The 14,812-nt window shown below is 41.9% G+C and overlaps 1 protein-coding gene across 6 annotated transcripts in view; it reads right to left on the reverse strand.

Moving 5' to 3' along the window:
- Window positions 1-11,788: 11,788 nt before the first annotated feature.
- ECT2 (epithelial cell transforming 2) overlaps window positions 11,789-14,812 on the reverse strand; it is a 74,472-nt gene continuing 71,448 nt past the window's right edge. For 3 of the 6 annotated variants that reach the window (XM_038743272.1, XM_038743273.1, XM_038743271.1), the window contains one exon: window positions 12,546-12,626. Coding sequence is in view for 3 of the 6 variants with exons in the window: in XM_038743276.1 (XP_038599204.1) it covers window positions 12,537-12,626 (90 nt within the window). In the remaining 3 variants the exon portion in view is untranslated. Of the gene's footprint in view, window positions 12,627-14,812 lie in introns of all 6 variants that reach the window. The other 3 variants (XM_038743276.1, XM_038743274.1, XM_038743275.1) reach the window with 2 other exon arrangements.

The raw sequence follows: 14,812 nt of genomic DNA on the forward strand, positions 1-14,812 counted from the left end.
ATCAAGCACTGTTCTAAATGCTGAGGTAGATACAAGTTAATCAGGTTGGACACAGTGCCTGTCCCACACTGGGATCACAGTCTTAATCCCCATTTTACAGATGAGATAACTGAGATACAGAGAAGTTAAGTGACAAACCCAAGGTCACACAACAGACAAGTGGCGGAGCTGGGATTAGAACCCAGGTCCCTCTTACTCCCAGGCCCGTGGTCTATCCAGTGCTGCTTCTGGTTCAAGAATATAAAATCCTTCGTTTGACTAGCATTTAAAGAATATATTAGCTATCTTCCTACTTAATGTTGGGATACCAGGCTGAAGTTTACTAATTTATTTTGTTTCAAGAATATATTTGCTTTGACCCAGTTTTGCAATTTTGTGGTAAACTGGCTAGTCCGCTCCAGGTGTTGCAATATTCAAAAAATGTACTTTTGTGCTGATGATTCACCTAAAGAAAAATGGTCGCTTGCGTGGTCTGTTGAACCTAATCCCAGTTGCCAAGGACAAAATATGCATTCGGTATCTCCGGGTGATTTGTTTTGACTTGACCACCAGTGAAAATGAGTAGAAGAGCCTTTATTTAAACTCCCACACTTAAATTAACAAAAATATTTAAGCTTGGTCACTTAAGCCCTAAATTAAAGTAGGCAAAATCATCATCTTCACAGCCACGTAGATGCCGTGCACAAGGCTTTGCCTCTTATCTATTCTTCCCCCATATAGTACATTTCATCTACTTTTGTCCGTGGGTATTCCTGAGGAAGCAGTTGGAGTCAAGTTTGATTAATTGATATGTTTGATTGAATATTCAGTTTAAGGTTTTCTAACAAAGACTCAAATCACTTCTACCACTCTGCTCAATGCTTTTAGCCTGCTGCTTCCTCAAGCATCAAAGCTTTATCAAAACCCATGAAGCTTTAAAACAAAGCCAAATATGGAGCCCTGAAGCCAGAGACACAATATTTCAGTGATGGATTTAACTTCTTTTGTAAAAAGAACAAACTGTGAAAATACAGATGAGGTTACCAAAAAGAAATTGTAAATAATTATTCTTGATTTAAAGCTTTTGACTAATCTTAGGGAAATATGTTTTATTGTGCATGATTATTTTTTTTAAAAAAAAGGGTTCTTAGTTACCACTTATAAGCACTCTATATTGGCAGAAGGTTTTCTAATCCTTAGTTAATCATACCAACTAAGTAGTGTATTTTTCCTAAAATGTTTGATTATGGAGAAAGCACTGGATTTGTTTTGGATTAAAGTTAGTCAGTGCTGAATTTAGCAACTCGGGTTGGACAATGGAAAGGGTCCATCTTACCATTGAAAGGAGCTTTTCCATTTTATTGGATGAAACTCACATTTCTCACTGAATTGGGGCCTTTTTGTCTCTTAGAAAGTGGAAGTACGGTGACAGGCCAAAGGTAAGTGTAGTAATTCAATGGCAATAAATCAATGGTATTTATTGAGTTCTTACTGTGTGCAGAGCATGTATTAAGCACTTAACAGAGTTCAAAACAATAGAGTTGGTAGATTCCCTGCCTGCAAGGAGCTTATAGTCTAGAGGGGGAGACAGATATTAAAAATAAATTATGGATAGATACATAAATGCTATAGGGACAAGGGTGGGGTGAATATCGAGTACTTATAGGGTACAAAACCAAGCACAAGGGCAACACAAAAGGGAGAGGGAACATGGGAATTGAGGGCTTAAACAGGAAAGGGCCCTTGTAGGAGATGTGATTTTAATAAGGCCTTGAAGGTGGATAGAACAGTGGTCTGTCTTATATGAAGTGGGAGGGAGCCCCAAACCACAGGGAGGATTTGGGCAAGGAGTTGGCACTGAGATAGATGAGACAGAGGTACAGTGAGTAGGTTGGCATTATAAGTTGTTTCTAAGGCATTGATTTTTTTTTTTAATATTTCTCCTTTGGCTCCATTCACTTATTTTCCTAAATCTATGACTGCCAATAGACAGTCAAAACAAAAATAACCCTGTCTTGACTAGGGTCATGAAGCTGTGGCATTGTTCATAATCCAGATTAAGTCTTATGAATGATAGTGGTAAAGCTGGGGTGAGGGTAGGAGCCATCAAATTCAGGGTCTTCTGTTGATCAGTGGCTCCTACAGATCCTCCTGATCCAATGGCTCCTACTCTATCCTAATCTTCCTCAACCTTTCAGCTGCTTTTGACACTGTGGGCCATCCCCTTCTCCTCAACACGCTATCCAACCTTGGCTTCACAGACTCCATCCTCTCCTGGTTCTCCTCTTATCTCCCTGGCCAGTCCTTCTCAGTCCCTTTGCGGGCTCCCCTCCCCCTCATCACCTTACTATAGGGGTTCCTCAAGGGTCAGTTCTTGGTCCCCGTCTGTTCTCCATCTATACTCACTCCCTTGGTGAACTCTTTTGCTCCCAGAGCTTCAACTATCATCTCTACGCTGATGACACCCAAATCTACATCTCCACCCCTGTTCTCTCTCCCTCCCTCCAGTCTCATATCTCTTCCAGCCTTCAGGATATTTCCATCTGGATGTCTGCCCACCATTTAAAACTCAACATGTCCAAGACTGAGCTCCTTATCTTCCCTTCAAAACCCTGTCTTCTCCCTAACTTTCCCATAACTGTAGACAGCACTACCATCCTTCCCATCTCACAAGCCTGCAACCTTGGTGTCATCCTCGACTCCGCTTTCTCATTCACCCTACACATCCAATCCATCGCCAAAATCTGCCGGTCTTATGTCCACAACATCGCCAAGATCCACCCTTTCCTCTCCATCCAAACCGCTACCCTTCTGGTTCAATCTCTCATCCTATCCCGACTGGATTACTACATCAGCCTCCTCTCTGATCTGCCATCCTCCTGTCTCTCCCCACTTCAGTCTATACTTCACTCTGCTGCCCGGATTATCTTTCTACAACAATGCTCTGGACATGTCACTCCCCTCCTCAAAAATCTCCAGTGGTTGCCTATCAACTTCCACATGAAGCAAAAACTCCTCACGATTGGCTTCAAAGCTCTCCATCACCTTGCCCCCTCCTACCTCACCTCCCTTCTCTCCTTCTACATCCCAGCCCACACACTCTGCTCCTCTGCCGCTAACCTCGTCACCGTACCTCATTCTCACCTGGCCCACCATCAACCCCTGGCCCACATCCTTTCTCTGTCCTGGAATGCTCTCCCTACATACATCTGCCAAACTAGCTCTCTTCCTCCCTTCAAAGCCCTACTGAGAGCTCACCTCCTCCAGGAGGCCTTCTCAGACTGAGCCCCCCCTTATCCTCTCCTCCTCCTCCCCTCTCCATCACCGCCACTCCCTCCCTCTGCCCTACTCCCTTCCCCTCCCCACAGCATGTGTGTGCATTTGTACATATTTATTACTCTATTTTATTAATGATGGGTATATATCTATAATTCTATTTATTTTGATGATATTGACACCTGTCTACTTGTTCTGTTTTGCTGTCTGTTTCCCCCTTCTAGATCGTGAGCCCATTGTTGGGTAGGGACTGTCTCTATATGTTGCCACGTTGTACTTTCCAAGCACTTAATACAGTGCTCTGCGCACAGTAAGCACTCAATAAATACGATTGAATGAATAAGTGAATGAATGAATGAGTCAATCAATTGTATTTATTGAGTGCTTAATATGTGCAGAGTTTCTAAGTGCTTGGGAGAGGACAATATAATGGAGTTGGTAGATACGTCCCCTATCCACAGCGAGCTGGTCACCAATATGTGTTCTTGCTTTTGGTTCCCTCCCCTCTTTTCCAGGAGCCATTTTTCGGCTACCGGGAATAGCTAGTTTGTCGTTCCCATGATGAAAAATAGCAGATCTCTCATATGACTGGTGAGAGAGGAGAAATTGTTTCTGTTGGGTATGAGGGGGAGGGGGAAAGGGTTGGGGGGGTGGCGGTAGGGTGAATCAACTCTTCCTGGCTATTAGAGTAGCACTTAGTACATTGGAAGAGTAATTTATTAAATGGATCCTAGAAGCTTCTGATGGAAATTGTCCATGTCAACACAAGCTTTAGGGCCATTGTACCAACACAAGCACAAATATAGGTCACAGTCTCCAGGAGCAACAGATAATTCCTTAGTGGCAAGAGATGGGGTGGAAATGCAGAGGGTTATGTAAGATTAATATTTGGAATAGCAAGTTCTGAAGGTTTTGCTTCTTCACTTAGTAAATTTGGGGATGCTTTGCAAGATGTCTGAGTATGTGAGTCATCATGTTTTCAGGTGTCTGCGTGGCTGAGGCTGGAAAAAAATATTGAAACTATTTTCTAAGTAGATTTAAATGGCAAACATTTATTTATTCATTTGTTATTAAGCACCCAATGTACTAGGAGCCAGTGTAGTCGCACACTTGCAGGTCGCTCTGTGATTTATGGGAAACTGAAAATGCATTTGGGGAGTAGCAAGATTATCCTATGTTCTGGATCAGAAAATGAAAGAAAACATTTTCTCAAGGTGGTCAGATTGCATTGTCATGGAAATACCATATGAGGTTTGTGAATTTCTTATTTTAATAGTCAAATTATATCACCACAGTCTGAGCAATGTTGTCTTGAATCGGTCATAAATATGCCTGGAGATAAAAATGCTTGCCATATCCATATATTGAATAGATGGTATCTACAAGACTATATTTCCAAGAAGACCTTTCTAATAACGTCAGCGTGGAACCTGGAACCCAGTTGCCATGTGACCTAGAAAGTTACACACACGCAACCAAAGGTGCCTTGTGACATTGGCTATAGTTATTTGGGGAAAATAGGGGAAGTAAACGATGGCAGGAAACAGTAAATGTTCCTTCTTAGATTGCATAGCCTCTCTTGCATTTTCAGCAAGGGAAAGTGCACTAGTAAAAATTGGATCTTGAATTACTTCATAAAGGAATATTTTCTCCTTCCATTCACACTGCATAAAATGTTGGTTTTTTCCTTGCTCAACAAATGTGAAACATTCTTGTTTTTGAACCACCCAGTCAGTCAATCATATTTATTGAACACTTACTGTGTGCGGAGCACTGTACTAAGCGTTTGGAAGAGTATGTCCAACCACACACTAGCAAGTTGTGACAATCTCCCCATGTGTTTGGTGAGCGTGAATGCTGGGATTTTCTTTTCACCTCTTGGCAGCTCCCATTCGTAAACTTGGTTTGGAACCATGGTCTAGAAAAGACTCCAGAAAGAGCATGTAGTGAGTGTATGGTATGGATAAGGGGCTTTGAAAGCAACCAGAATTTCAGGTGTTCCTGGTCTTTATCTTTATATTATTGACAGTTAAAGGGGGCTCTTAGGTTTCAGTAAAATTTAAATTTTGGATCTTGGCTTTATAGAGAATAACTGGGACAGAGGCTAAAGAAGAGTCAGGGAGTTGGAGGCATGATAGGAGATGCTTGAAGGGGCAGGGTAGGCAGAGACAGGAATTTCTGGAGCAGGGAATCACCCACAGATGAGCCTGAGGGGATTGAAGGGGCAGAGAAAGAATAAGGGGTTCTGCTCACCACAGCAGTTCAATCCCTTCCCTGCTTTCTATTTCCCTCAAAGCCACCTTCTCCACAGAACTCAACTCCATTTTTTATGGTATTTGTTAAACACTTAATGTGCGTCAAGCACTTTTCTAAGTGCTGTGGTGAATGCAAGATAATCAGGTTGGACATGGTCCCTGTCCTACATGGGACTCCCAGTCTAATTAGGAGGAAGTAGGATTTAATCCCCATTTTACGAATGAGGTAGCCGAGGCACCAAGAAGTGAAGTGATTTGCCTAAGATGACACTGAAGACAAGCAGCTATCCTTCAGGCAATCTCATTACCAATCCCCAGCTCTGAATCACTCTCCACAGTCCTACAATTGAGGGCTGCTACAGACAATCCAGACAACGGGACAATTTATGCTTGTTCAGCCCTGTTTGTCAACTCTTCAATTCCCCCTTAATTGACTCTTCCACCCATAGTCTCTCCCATCCTTACCCAACCTTTAGCTCCCTCCTGACACTTCAGTGCCCCACCATTTTTCTCTCTAACCCCTATTGGTAAGAGAAACATCTTCCCACAGTCTTTTCTTGGGAAGCATTTGGCCTAGTGCCAAAAACATGGGCCTGGGAGTTAAAGGACCTGGGTTCTAAACCAAGTTCTACCCTTAGCTGCAGGGAGACCCTGGGCAAGTCACTTTGCGTCTCTGTGCCTCTGTTCCTTCATCTGCAAAACGGGGATTCAATATCCATTCTCCCTTCTATCAATCAATTGTACTTATTGAGAGCTTACTGTGTACTGAACACTGTATTAAGTGTTTGGAAGAATACAGTATAACAGCGTTGGTGGACACATTCCCTGCCCATAATTTTGTAATCTAGAGGAAGAGACTTGTTCTGTGAGCCCCGTGAGGGAACTGATTATTGTGTATCTATCCAGCACTTAGTACAATGCTAGTCACAGAGTAAGCACTTAATAGGTACCACAAGTATTAGCATTATTATTAGTACTTCTTTTTTCCTTTCTCCTTACCAGATTTATCTCCATTGAAGAATACCACTCTTCCTAAGCCTCAAACTTCATCCTCTTTCACATCTTAAAAACCCTAACGACCTCTCTCCTTTCTTCCTCAAATAGTCTCCCCCTCTTGACTGTAAGCTCCTTGTGGGCATGGACTGAGTCTTGTTATTGTTATACTATACTGAAGCACTTAGTACAGTGCTCTGCACACAGTAAGCACTCAGTAAATATAATTGACTGACTGACCAACTAGTTTTCATAAAATGCAACAAGAAGACCCAGGTCTTTCTTTCTTCATCTGTCACTGGTGTTCCTAAATGCTACCATCCCCCACTATTCTGCTCTTCTCCCAGCCCTCTAGTTTCATAGCAAGTCCTTGTGCTTTGCTATTCTTCCCTTTCTATTCTTTCCTTCCTTCTTGCACACCTTCAGCAGTTGCTTCTCGAAGTCCTTTCTCCTTTATTTGGAATAGCTCATTATTCATGTACTGCTATACTTAACATCATTTTGCCTTTTCTTCAAACGCTTTCTCTATCCCTCCCTCAGATTGCCTTCTGAATGTCTTTAAGATTTTCCATGCAGATATATTCCAATGACTTCAGACAACCTCTCTTTATTAGTTTTATCACCTCTGTAGAAATTTCTGCAGAAATTGACTCCGTTCCCATGGTTCACAGTGACAGTGTTTCAGGTCATGTGACCACCACACTCTTCTCACATATTTTTTAATCCATTCTACTGGTCCATTGCCTTTACTCTTTAAGCGTGACCTTTGCCTTGCCTCACAAAGCCCTTGACAGTGTCCTTTATCCCAGTTTTCTGACAAATTGCCTCCAGCTGTCTCACATCTCATCCCATCTTTCACTTCATTGCTCCACTTTGGCATTGTCAGATAAAATCTCCATTCACCATGACCCTCCTTGGGGTTCGTAAAAAGGGCCCATTGCTTTTAGAAAGGTCAAATCTCTTTGTAATGCAGGTACAGTAACATGTTTCTCTCCTTTCCACTCAAAAAAATGATCTCCTGAGCCACACTTTCACCAGTCACCCTCTATTACCTATTAATAGTATAAACACACCAGCTACTATCATCTCCAAGAAAAGACTGTGTGAAGATGTTTCTCTTACCAGTAGGGGTTAGAGAGAAAAATGGTGGGGCACTTTATTGTGAGGAGGGAACTAAAGGCTGGGTAAGGATGGAAGAGACTATGGGTAGAGGAGTCAATTAAGGGGGAATTGAAGAGTTACCAAACAAAATAAAGGGCTGAGCAAGCACAAGTTGTCCTGTTACCTGGATTTTATTATTAGTATTATTATCCACTCCTTTTTAGTTTCCCCTATGCTTTTTAGGTTCTCTAGTTCCATTTGGTGTATAAACAAGGCATCCCATGCTTGTTGATTATGGTCTTTAATAAGTGCTTAGAGAAGAAGCATGGCTCAGTGAAAAGAGCACGGGCTTTGGAGTCGGGTCATGGGTTCAAATCCCGGCTCTGCCAATTGTCAGCTGTGTGACTTTGGGCAAGTCACTTCTCTGCGCCTCAATTCCCTAATCTGTAAAATGGGGATTAAGACTGTGAGCCCCCTGTGGGACAACCTGATCTCCTTGTAACTTCCCCAGTGCTTAGAACAGTGCTTTGCACATAGTAAGCACTTAATAAATGCCATCATCATTATTATTGTTATTATTATTGGACACAGAACTAAGCACTGCTTTAGATAGAATATAATTAGACATGGCGGTAGTCAAAGACAAGAAATAATGAAGGATTACAAACTCTAAGCAAAAGAATCAATAAACCAAGGGAACGTTCAGACCTCAGCACTCCAAGAAATGGTCTTTAGTCACAGCATATCGCACTTCCCTAGCACTCTAACGTTTGGCTTCTGCGGTGTTTTCTAAACCCAGGGTGGGAAGGTGGTCCAGGCTAAAGTGACTTGAGTGGTCCCAATCTTAAAAGAGATTCCTGCCCTCATAGTTCTAGGTCCTAAGCTTTTCTGGAGCTTCTACTGCTTACCTTTATAGTGCCAACTTTTAAACCTAACGGCATCATGTTCTAATCCCGGCTCCGCCACTTGTCAGCTGTGTGACTCTACACAAGTCACTTCTCTGTTCAGCTACCTCATCTGTAAAATGGGGATTATCATCATCATCATCAATTGTATTTATTGAGCGCTTACTATGTGCAGAGCACTGTACTAAGCGCTTGGGAAGTACAAATTGGCAACATATAGAGACAGTCCCTACCCAACAGTGGGCTCACAGTCTAAAAGGGGCAGAGAACTAAACCAAACATACTAACAAAATAAAATAAATAGAATAGATGTGTACAAGTAAAATAGAGTAATAAACATGTACAAACATATATACATATATACAGGTGCTGTGGGGAAGGGAAGGAAGTAAGATGGGGGGGATGGAGAGGGGGATGAGGGGGAGAGGAAGGAAGGAGCTCAGTCTGGGAAGGCCTCCTGGAGGAGGTGAGCTCTCAGTAGGGCCTTGAAGGGAGGAAGAGAGCTAGCTTGGCGGATGGGCAGAGGGAGGGCATTCCAGGCCCGGGGGATGACGTGGGCCGGGGGTCGATGGCGGGACAGGTAAGAACGAGGTACGGATTAAGACTGTGAGCTTGACATGGGACAACCTGATTATGTTGTATATACCCCAGCGCTTAGAACAGTGCTTGGCACATAGTAAGCGCATAACAAATACCATTATTATTATTATTATTGTTCAGGACTCATTTTTCCTCATCTGTTTTTGTCTTTGACCTCTTCCTTCCTCCAACTTTGAAGGGCCCCTCTGTCATTCTGCCCCTCCAAGTTTTATACCCATACTTGGGGGCATCTTCTACCTTCCCCCTTCTTTCTTTGCTCTTGCAAAACCTTTCTGCTGTCCCTTTCTTCTCTGTTAGAGTGTGTTAGTTCCAGCACACTGACTTTTCTGGGACTTTTTGGGGACCAATGTGAGGTAGGTTAGGATCTATGAACGCAAAGATGTGGGGACCCATTTGGTAGACTTGACCCCAATGGATTCCTCTGCCTTGACAACTTGGAGTTACCAAGTGCCCTCTAGGCACAGGCAGGAACTGCAAAAAGATGGAAGTGGAGCTGAGTGTGAAGAGTTAAGCCTGAGGGGAGCTGGGGGGGGGGGGGGGAGAGAGAGAGAGGAAGAGAGAGAGAGAGAGAGAGAGAGAGAAACATGAACACAAAACTTTTCCTCCTCTTTAAATGTTTCTGGAGTTGTCCCCAGAGTGGGGACTAACCAAATTCCAGCACTTGGTGCCTGCCACATTTTAAGGGCTTAAATACTATTAAAAAATTCTCCCTCTAACCACTATTATTAGAAAGCAATGTCAATGTGGGTAGAGTGGGGTTGGCATCCTCTCTCTCTCTCCAGTGTATCAATAAACCACTCAATTCCCTCAGATAGAACATGACCAGCTTGAAGTGAAGCAAGCAATAATTTGTGAGCATTGTTGAGCAAATTTTCATGTGGCAACTGCAGTGTTCGCTCTCCTTTCCTCCTAGTTTCTCCAGCTGGATATGGAAGAACCTAAGTTGGTCAAGCATGGTGCAAATGCAGAGGGCTCAGGAGGCCCTCTGGAGAAAGGCATCTATCTTTGGTGAGAGTCAGAGTCAGTAGAGAGAAGGAAGTGATAGGAGAGTGAATGGCAATTAAAACTGTGAGCCCCTTATGGGACACATGTGTTCAAGTTGACTAGCTTGTATTGAAGCAGCGTGGCTCAATGGAAAGAGCACAGGCTTTGGAGTCAGAGGTCATGGGTTCAAATCTTGACTCGGCCAATTGTCAGCTGTGTGACTTTGGGCAAGTCACTTAACTTCTCTGTGCCTCAGTTATCTCATCTGTAAAATGGGGATTAAGACTGTGGTGAACCCCCTGTGGGACAACCTGCCTTGTAACCTCCCCAGTACTTAGAACAGTGCTTTGCATATAGTAAGTGCTTAATAATGCCATCATTATTATTATTATTATTATTACCCCACCTCTTAGTATAAATGCTTGGCACATAGTAAGCACTCAACAACTATTACTTTTAAAAGTGTTTTAGGGTAAACAAGTATCTTCAGAGCACACTAACCTTTCATTAAGTACTGTGCTCTGCACACAGTAAGTGCTCAATAAATACTATTGAATGAATTCATTCATTCACCAATCAGCTGCTCTCTCCACCTCTTATGAGAAGCAGCATGGCCTAGTGGATAGAGTAGTCTTGGGAGTCAGAAGATCATGGGTTCTAATTCCAGCTCCAGCACTTGTCTGCTGTGACACCTTGGTCAAGTCACTTCTCTGTGCCTCAATTCCCCCCTCTGTAAAATGGGGCTTAAGACTGTGTGTCCAACCTGATTTGCTTGTATCCACCCCAACGCTTAGAACAGTGCCCGGCACATTGTAAGTGCTTAACAAATGTTATTATTACCTCTTCCCAATCATCCATCTCTTCCATCCTCACTACCTTCCTCTTACATTTGAGTAATATGACCCATTCAGCTTGACAGATACCATAAAGGTTATTCAGTAGCAAATCTCCAGTCTTTTACAAAAAGGAGGAGTTCAGACCCAACCTCCACTTAAAATAGGTTAGAACAGTTTTAAGGAATCCTTCAATAGTAGTGGTAAGAGCCAATGAGCAATAAACCTTTCTAAAAATGATCAATTGTTCTTTGCACAGTGGTGAGTGCCAAGCTATAATTTTTAAATCTCTAAAGTTGAAAAAAAAAACCCAAAACAAAACAGTAACTACCCTTGGATTTTGAGAATTTATTTACATAGGTTTTGTTAATACAATCATTTTAAAAGTACATCAGTAAAGGGCCATTTAGTATAGTAAAAAGCAGCACTTTAAAGGAACAAAACATACAAAATAGCTGCATGTAGTCTCGATCAGTTTCTACGACATAACATTTATATAACTAATAGAATGGCAGTCAGGTTTTAAACAGTTGCCTAAAACAGACATAGAAAGACAGGTAGACACATAGAAAACTTGGTTTGAGGTAAAGATTTTATGTACACATATTTTGGAAAGACTGGAAGTAGAAGAGTACAAAAAGCTTTTTTACACCAGAAATTAAATATACTGAAATTTTAATTCAATACAATTCAGCCCTCAACTGTCCTTTAGACTGAGCAATTAGTCAAAGATTGTTTTTTTAAAGTAGTTGAGTATGGTTACTGACAACTTTAGAAATCACTTCAACTTAAAGAATATAAATACATTATTACAATGATTTTCTTAATTGCCAAGCAAAATGAATTTAAGCACTGATAAAAAAACAAGGTATTTCTGTGGAAACAAAATAAGTGGATTTTGTGATACAAATATATGTACCCCATCAATATTTTGTACAGAATATACAATAAAAACTATTTGCCCTTTACTTCCTACAGTCTACCAAAAATAATTTTTAAAATTTGACTGTTCCATTTCTTAATAAAGGCAAAGTAACTTTTACTTGTACTAAATCGAAGTAAACTACATAACCTAATAGTTGATTGACCACATTCTCTGCAGCACATGTGAGAAAAGGCGTCTTTTCATCAGTGGCCCATGCAGTAATTTGTTCAGTGAATGTTTTAACAACAGATGCCATCAAAGAAACTTCCTATTGGATATCGAGCTTAGGCACATACCTGTAATTCAATTAAATTTAGCAACGGATACTCTGAAAACAGAGTTCGTCGGTCTTTTGGCCTACAATACTGAAATTATTTACTATCGGATGAACAAAGCTTCTGCTATTAAAAATAACTTAAGGCCCCAGCTCAGGAAGGTTTGGAGGGAAAAAAATAAATTACATCTAAACCAATATAGAATTCTGAATGCAGTTGTACAACTATAGGTAAACTTTTATTCTTACAAAAACGTATGCACCTTATGGGTTACTTTAGTGTTATTTAATATCTTGCCAGCTCTCACTAAGTGCCAATTACTCAAGTACCATTAACTCCGTCTTCTGCCAGGGCACAGCAAGTTGTTTGTCAGTCATTTCATTTTTAAGGGCATTTACAAGGGGACTGATTCATATCAAGTGAGTTGTAGATCGACTTAAAGTGTGACTCCTCTTTTCAAAGAAGGCTGGCAGGCTGACCAAGGATGGAGATGGGATTCCCTGTGAAAGTGCAAACAACAAAATTGAATTATACATTTCAAAGACATAAAATGAGCGTGATGGTATACCATCACCACATTTCACTTATTCAATATTACAATATCATCTCAAGGCCACCCTACTTAGACTTACAAATCATTTAATTAAAGCATCCAAGTATACTTGAAAAGCTGCATGGTGTAGCGGAATGAGCGTGGGCCTGGGCGTCAGAGAGCCTGAGTTCTGATTTCAGCTAATTGCAGCTCTGCCACTTAATAATAATAATGATAGTGATGTTCTAAGTGTTGGGGTGTGTACAAGCAAATCAGGTTGGACACAGTCCCTGTCCCACGTGTGGCTCACAGTCTCAATCCCCATTTGACAGATGAGGTCACTGAGGCCCAGAAAAGTGAAGTGACTTGCCCAAGGTCACACAGCAGACACATAGCATGGCTGTGGAAGGAGCACAGGCTTGGGAGTCAGAGGTCATGGGTTCTAATCCCAACTCCGCTACTTGTCTGCTGTGTGACTTTGGGCAAGTCACTTCACTTCTCTGTGCCTCAGTGACCTCATCTGTAAAATGGACATTAAGAATCTGAGCCCCATGTGGAACAACCTGATTACCTTATATCCCCCCAGTGCTTAGAACAGTGCTTGGTACATAATAAGTGCTTAACAAATGCCATCATTATTATTATTATTGTTAAGTGGTGGAGCTGGGATTAGAATCCATGACCTTCTCACTCCCAGGCCCGTGCTCTATCCACTATGCCATGATGTTTCTCACACTTGTCTGCTGTGTGATCTTGGGCAAGTCACTTCCCTTCTCTGTCCTCAGTTACCTTATCTATAAAATGGGGATTGAGTCTGTGAGCCCCAAGTGGGACAAGGACTGTGTCAATTTTGTATCTGCCCCAGTGCTTATTACTGTGTCTGGCACATTGTAAGCACTTTACAAATACCATAAAAAATATAATACCCTTTTCATAGGAAATAGAGGGGTGGAGGGGTTTTCGAAACTGTTGCACTTGGCTCTGATTTCCTAGTGTTTTTGTTTAACTATAGCCCAGCTAGCTACAAAAAGGGGGGTTCTGTCCAATTAAACGCTTGTCTTGTCTTATGCCGGAGTCATTTCCGAGCTATAGTGACACCACGGACACATGTCTCCCAGAACGCCCCGCTCTCCATCTGCAATCGTTCTGACCGTGTATCCATTGAGTTTTCTTGGTAAAAATATGGAATTGGCTTACTATTGCCTCCTTCTGTGCAGGAAACTCGAGTTTCTGCCCTTGACCCTCTCCCATGCTGCTGCTGCCCAGCACAGGTGAGTTTTAACTTGCAGCAGATTGCCTTCCACTCACTAACCACTGCCCAAGCTAGGAATGGAATGAGTAGGCCTCTGCTTGACCCTCCCTCCCGTAGCCAAGACTGGTAGAGTACTGGAAACTCTCTGGGTGCAACCCTGATAGGGGAATTAAATGCTACTTTGGATAAATAGTGTTCTACTGTATATATTTTCTCTGATCTTGGGCAAATAGCACAATACTCCTACCCTGCAGAGCTTATTACGACTGAGGGAACGTCAAGTTTCTTACAGACAATCCCATGTAACTCATTCACAAAGCATAAATAAGGGCAGAGGTCTGTGGGAGAACATAACCAGAGTTTTCTATAGCTAATAAAAAAAAGTCACCTACTTCAAAATCAGTGTGTTCCCTGCACAATGCACATCTGTGATCAGTCCCTTTCAAGTTTCCACAGCAACCATTAATAAGCAGAAAGTTCCTTCTCCGTAAAGAGGCCTTTTTGCTTAATCTAGGCTGTAAGCTTGATGGGTGAAGGGAACCGACTCTGTTACCTTGGGTTCTCCTAAGCACTTAGTACAGAGTTCTGCCCACAGTAAGCACTCAAAGATAATTGATGCATTGTATTGTACTCTTCCAAACACTCCTTACAGTGCTCTGCACATGGACAGTTGAAGGTTAAAAGAGGAATATGTAAAATCAAAAGCCTTCAGTTATTGAACACTTCCCAATAGGTATCGTCAGATTAATTTGAGAGTATCACCTCAACAAACCTGATATAGAAGTGTGTGTTTGGGTGGGGTGAGGATTAAAGAATGAATTTTAAATCTAGAAAAAAGGTTCAAAGCTGCTATTAAATATTGAGGCAAACAAGAGGCTTTCTTAGCCAACCATATGCAATAG

Source organism: Tachyglossus aculeatus, chromosome 1, assembly GCF_015852505.1.
Source record: "Tachyglossus aculeatus isolate mTacAcu1 chromosome 1, mTacAcu1.pri, whole genome shotgun sequence".
Lineage (NCBI taxonomy): Eukaryota > Metazoa > Chordata > Mammalia > Monotremata > Tachyglossidae > Tachyglossus > Tachyglossus aculeatus.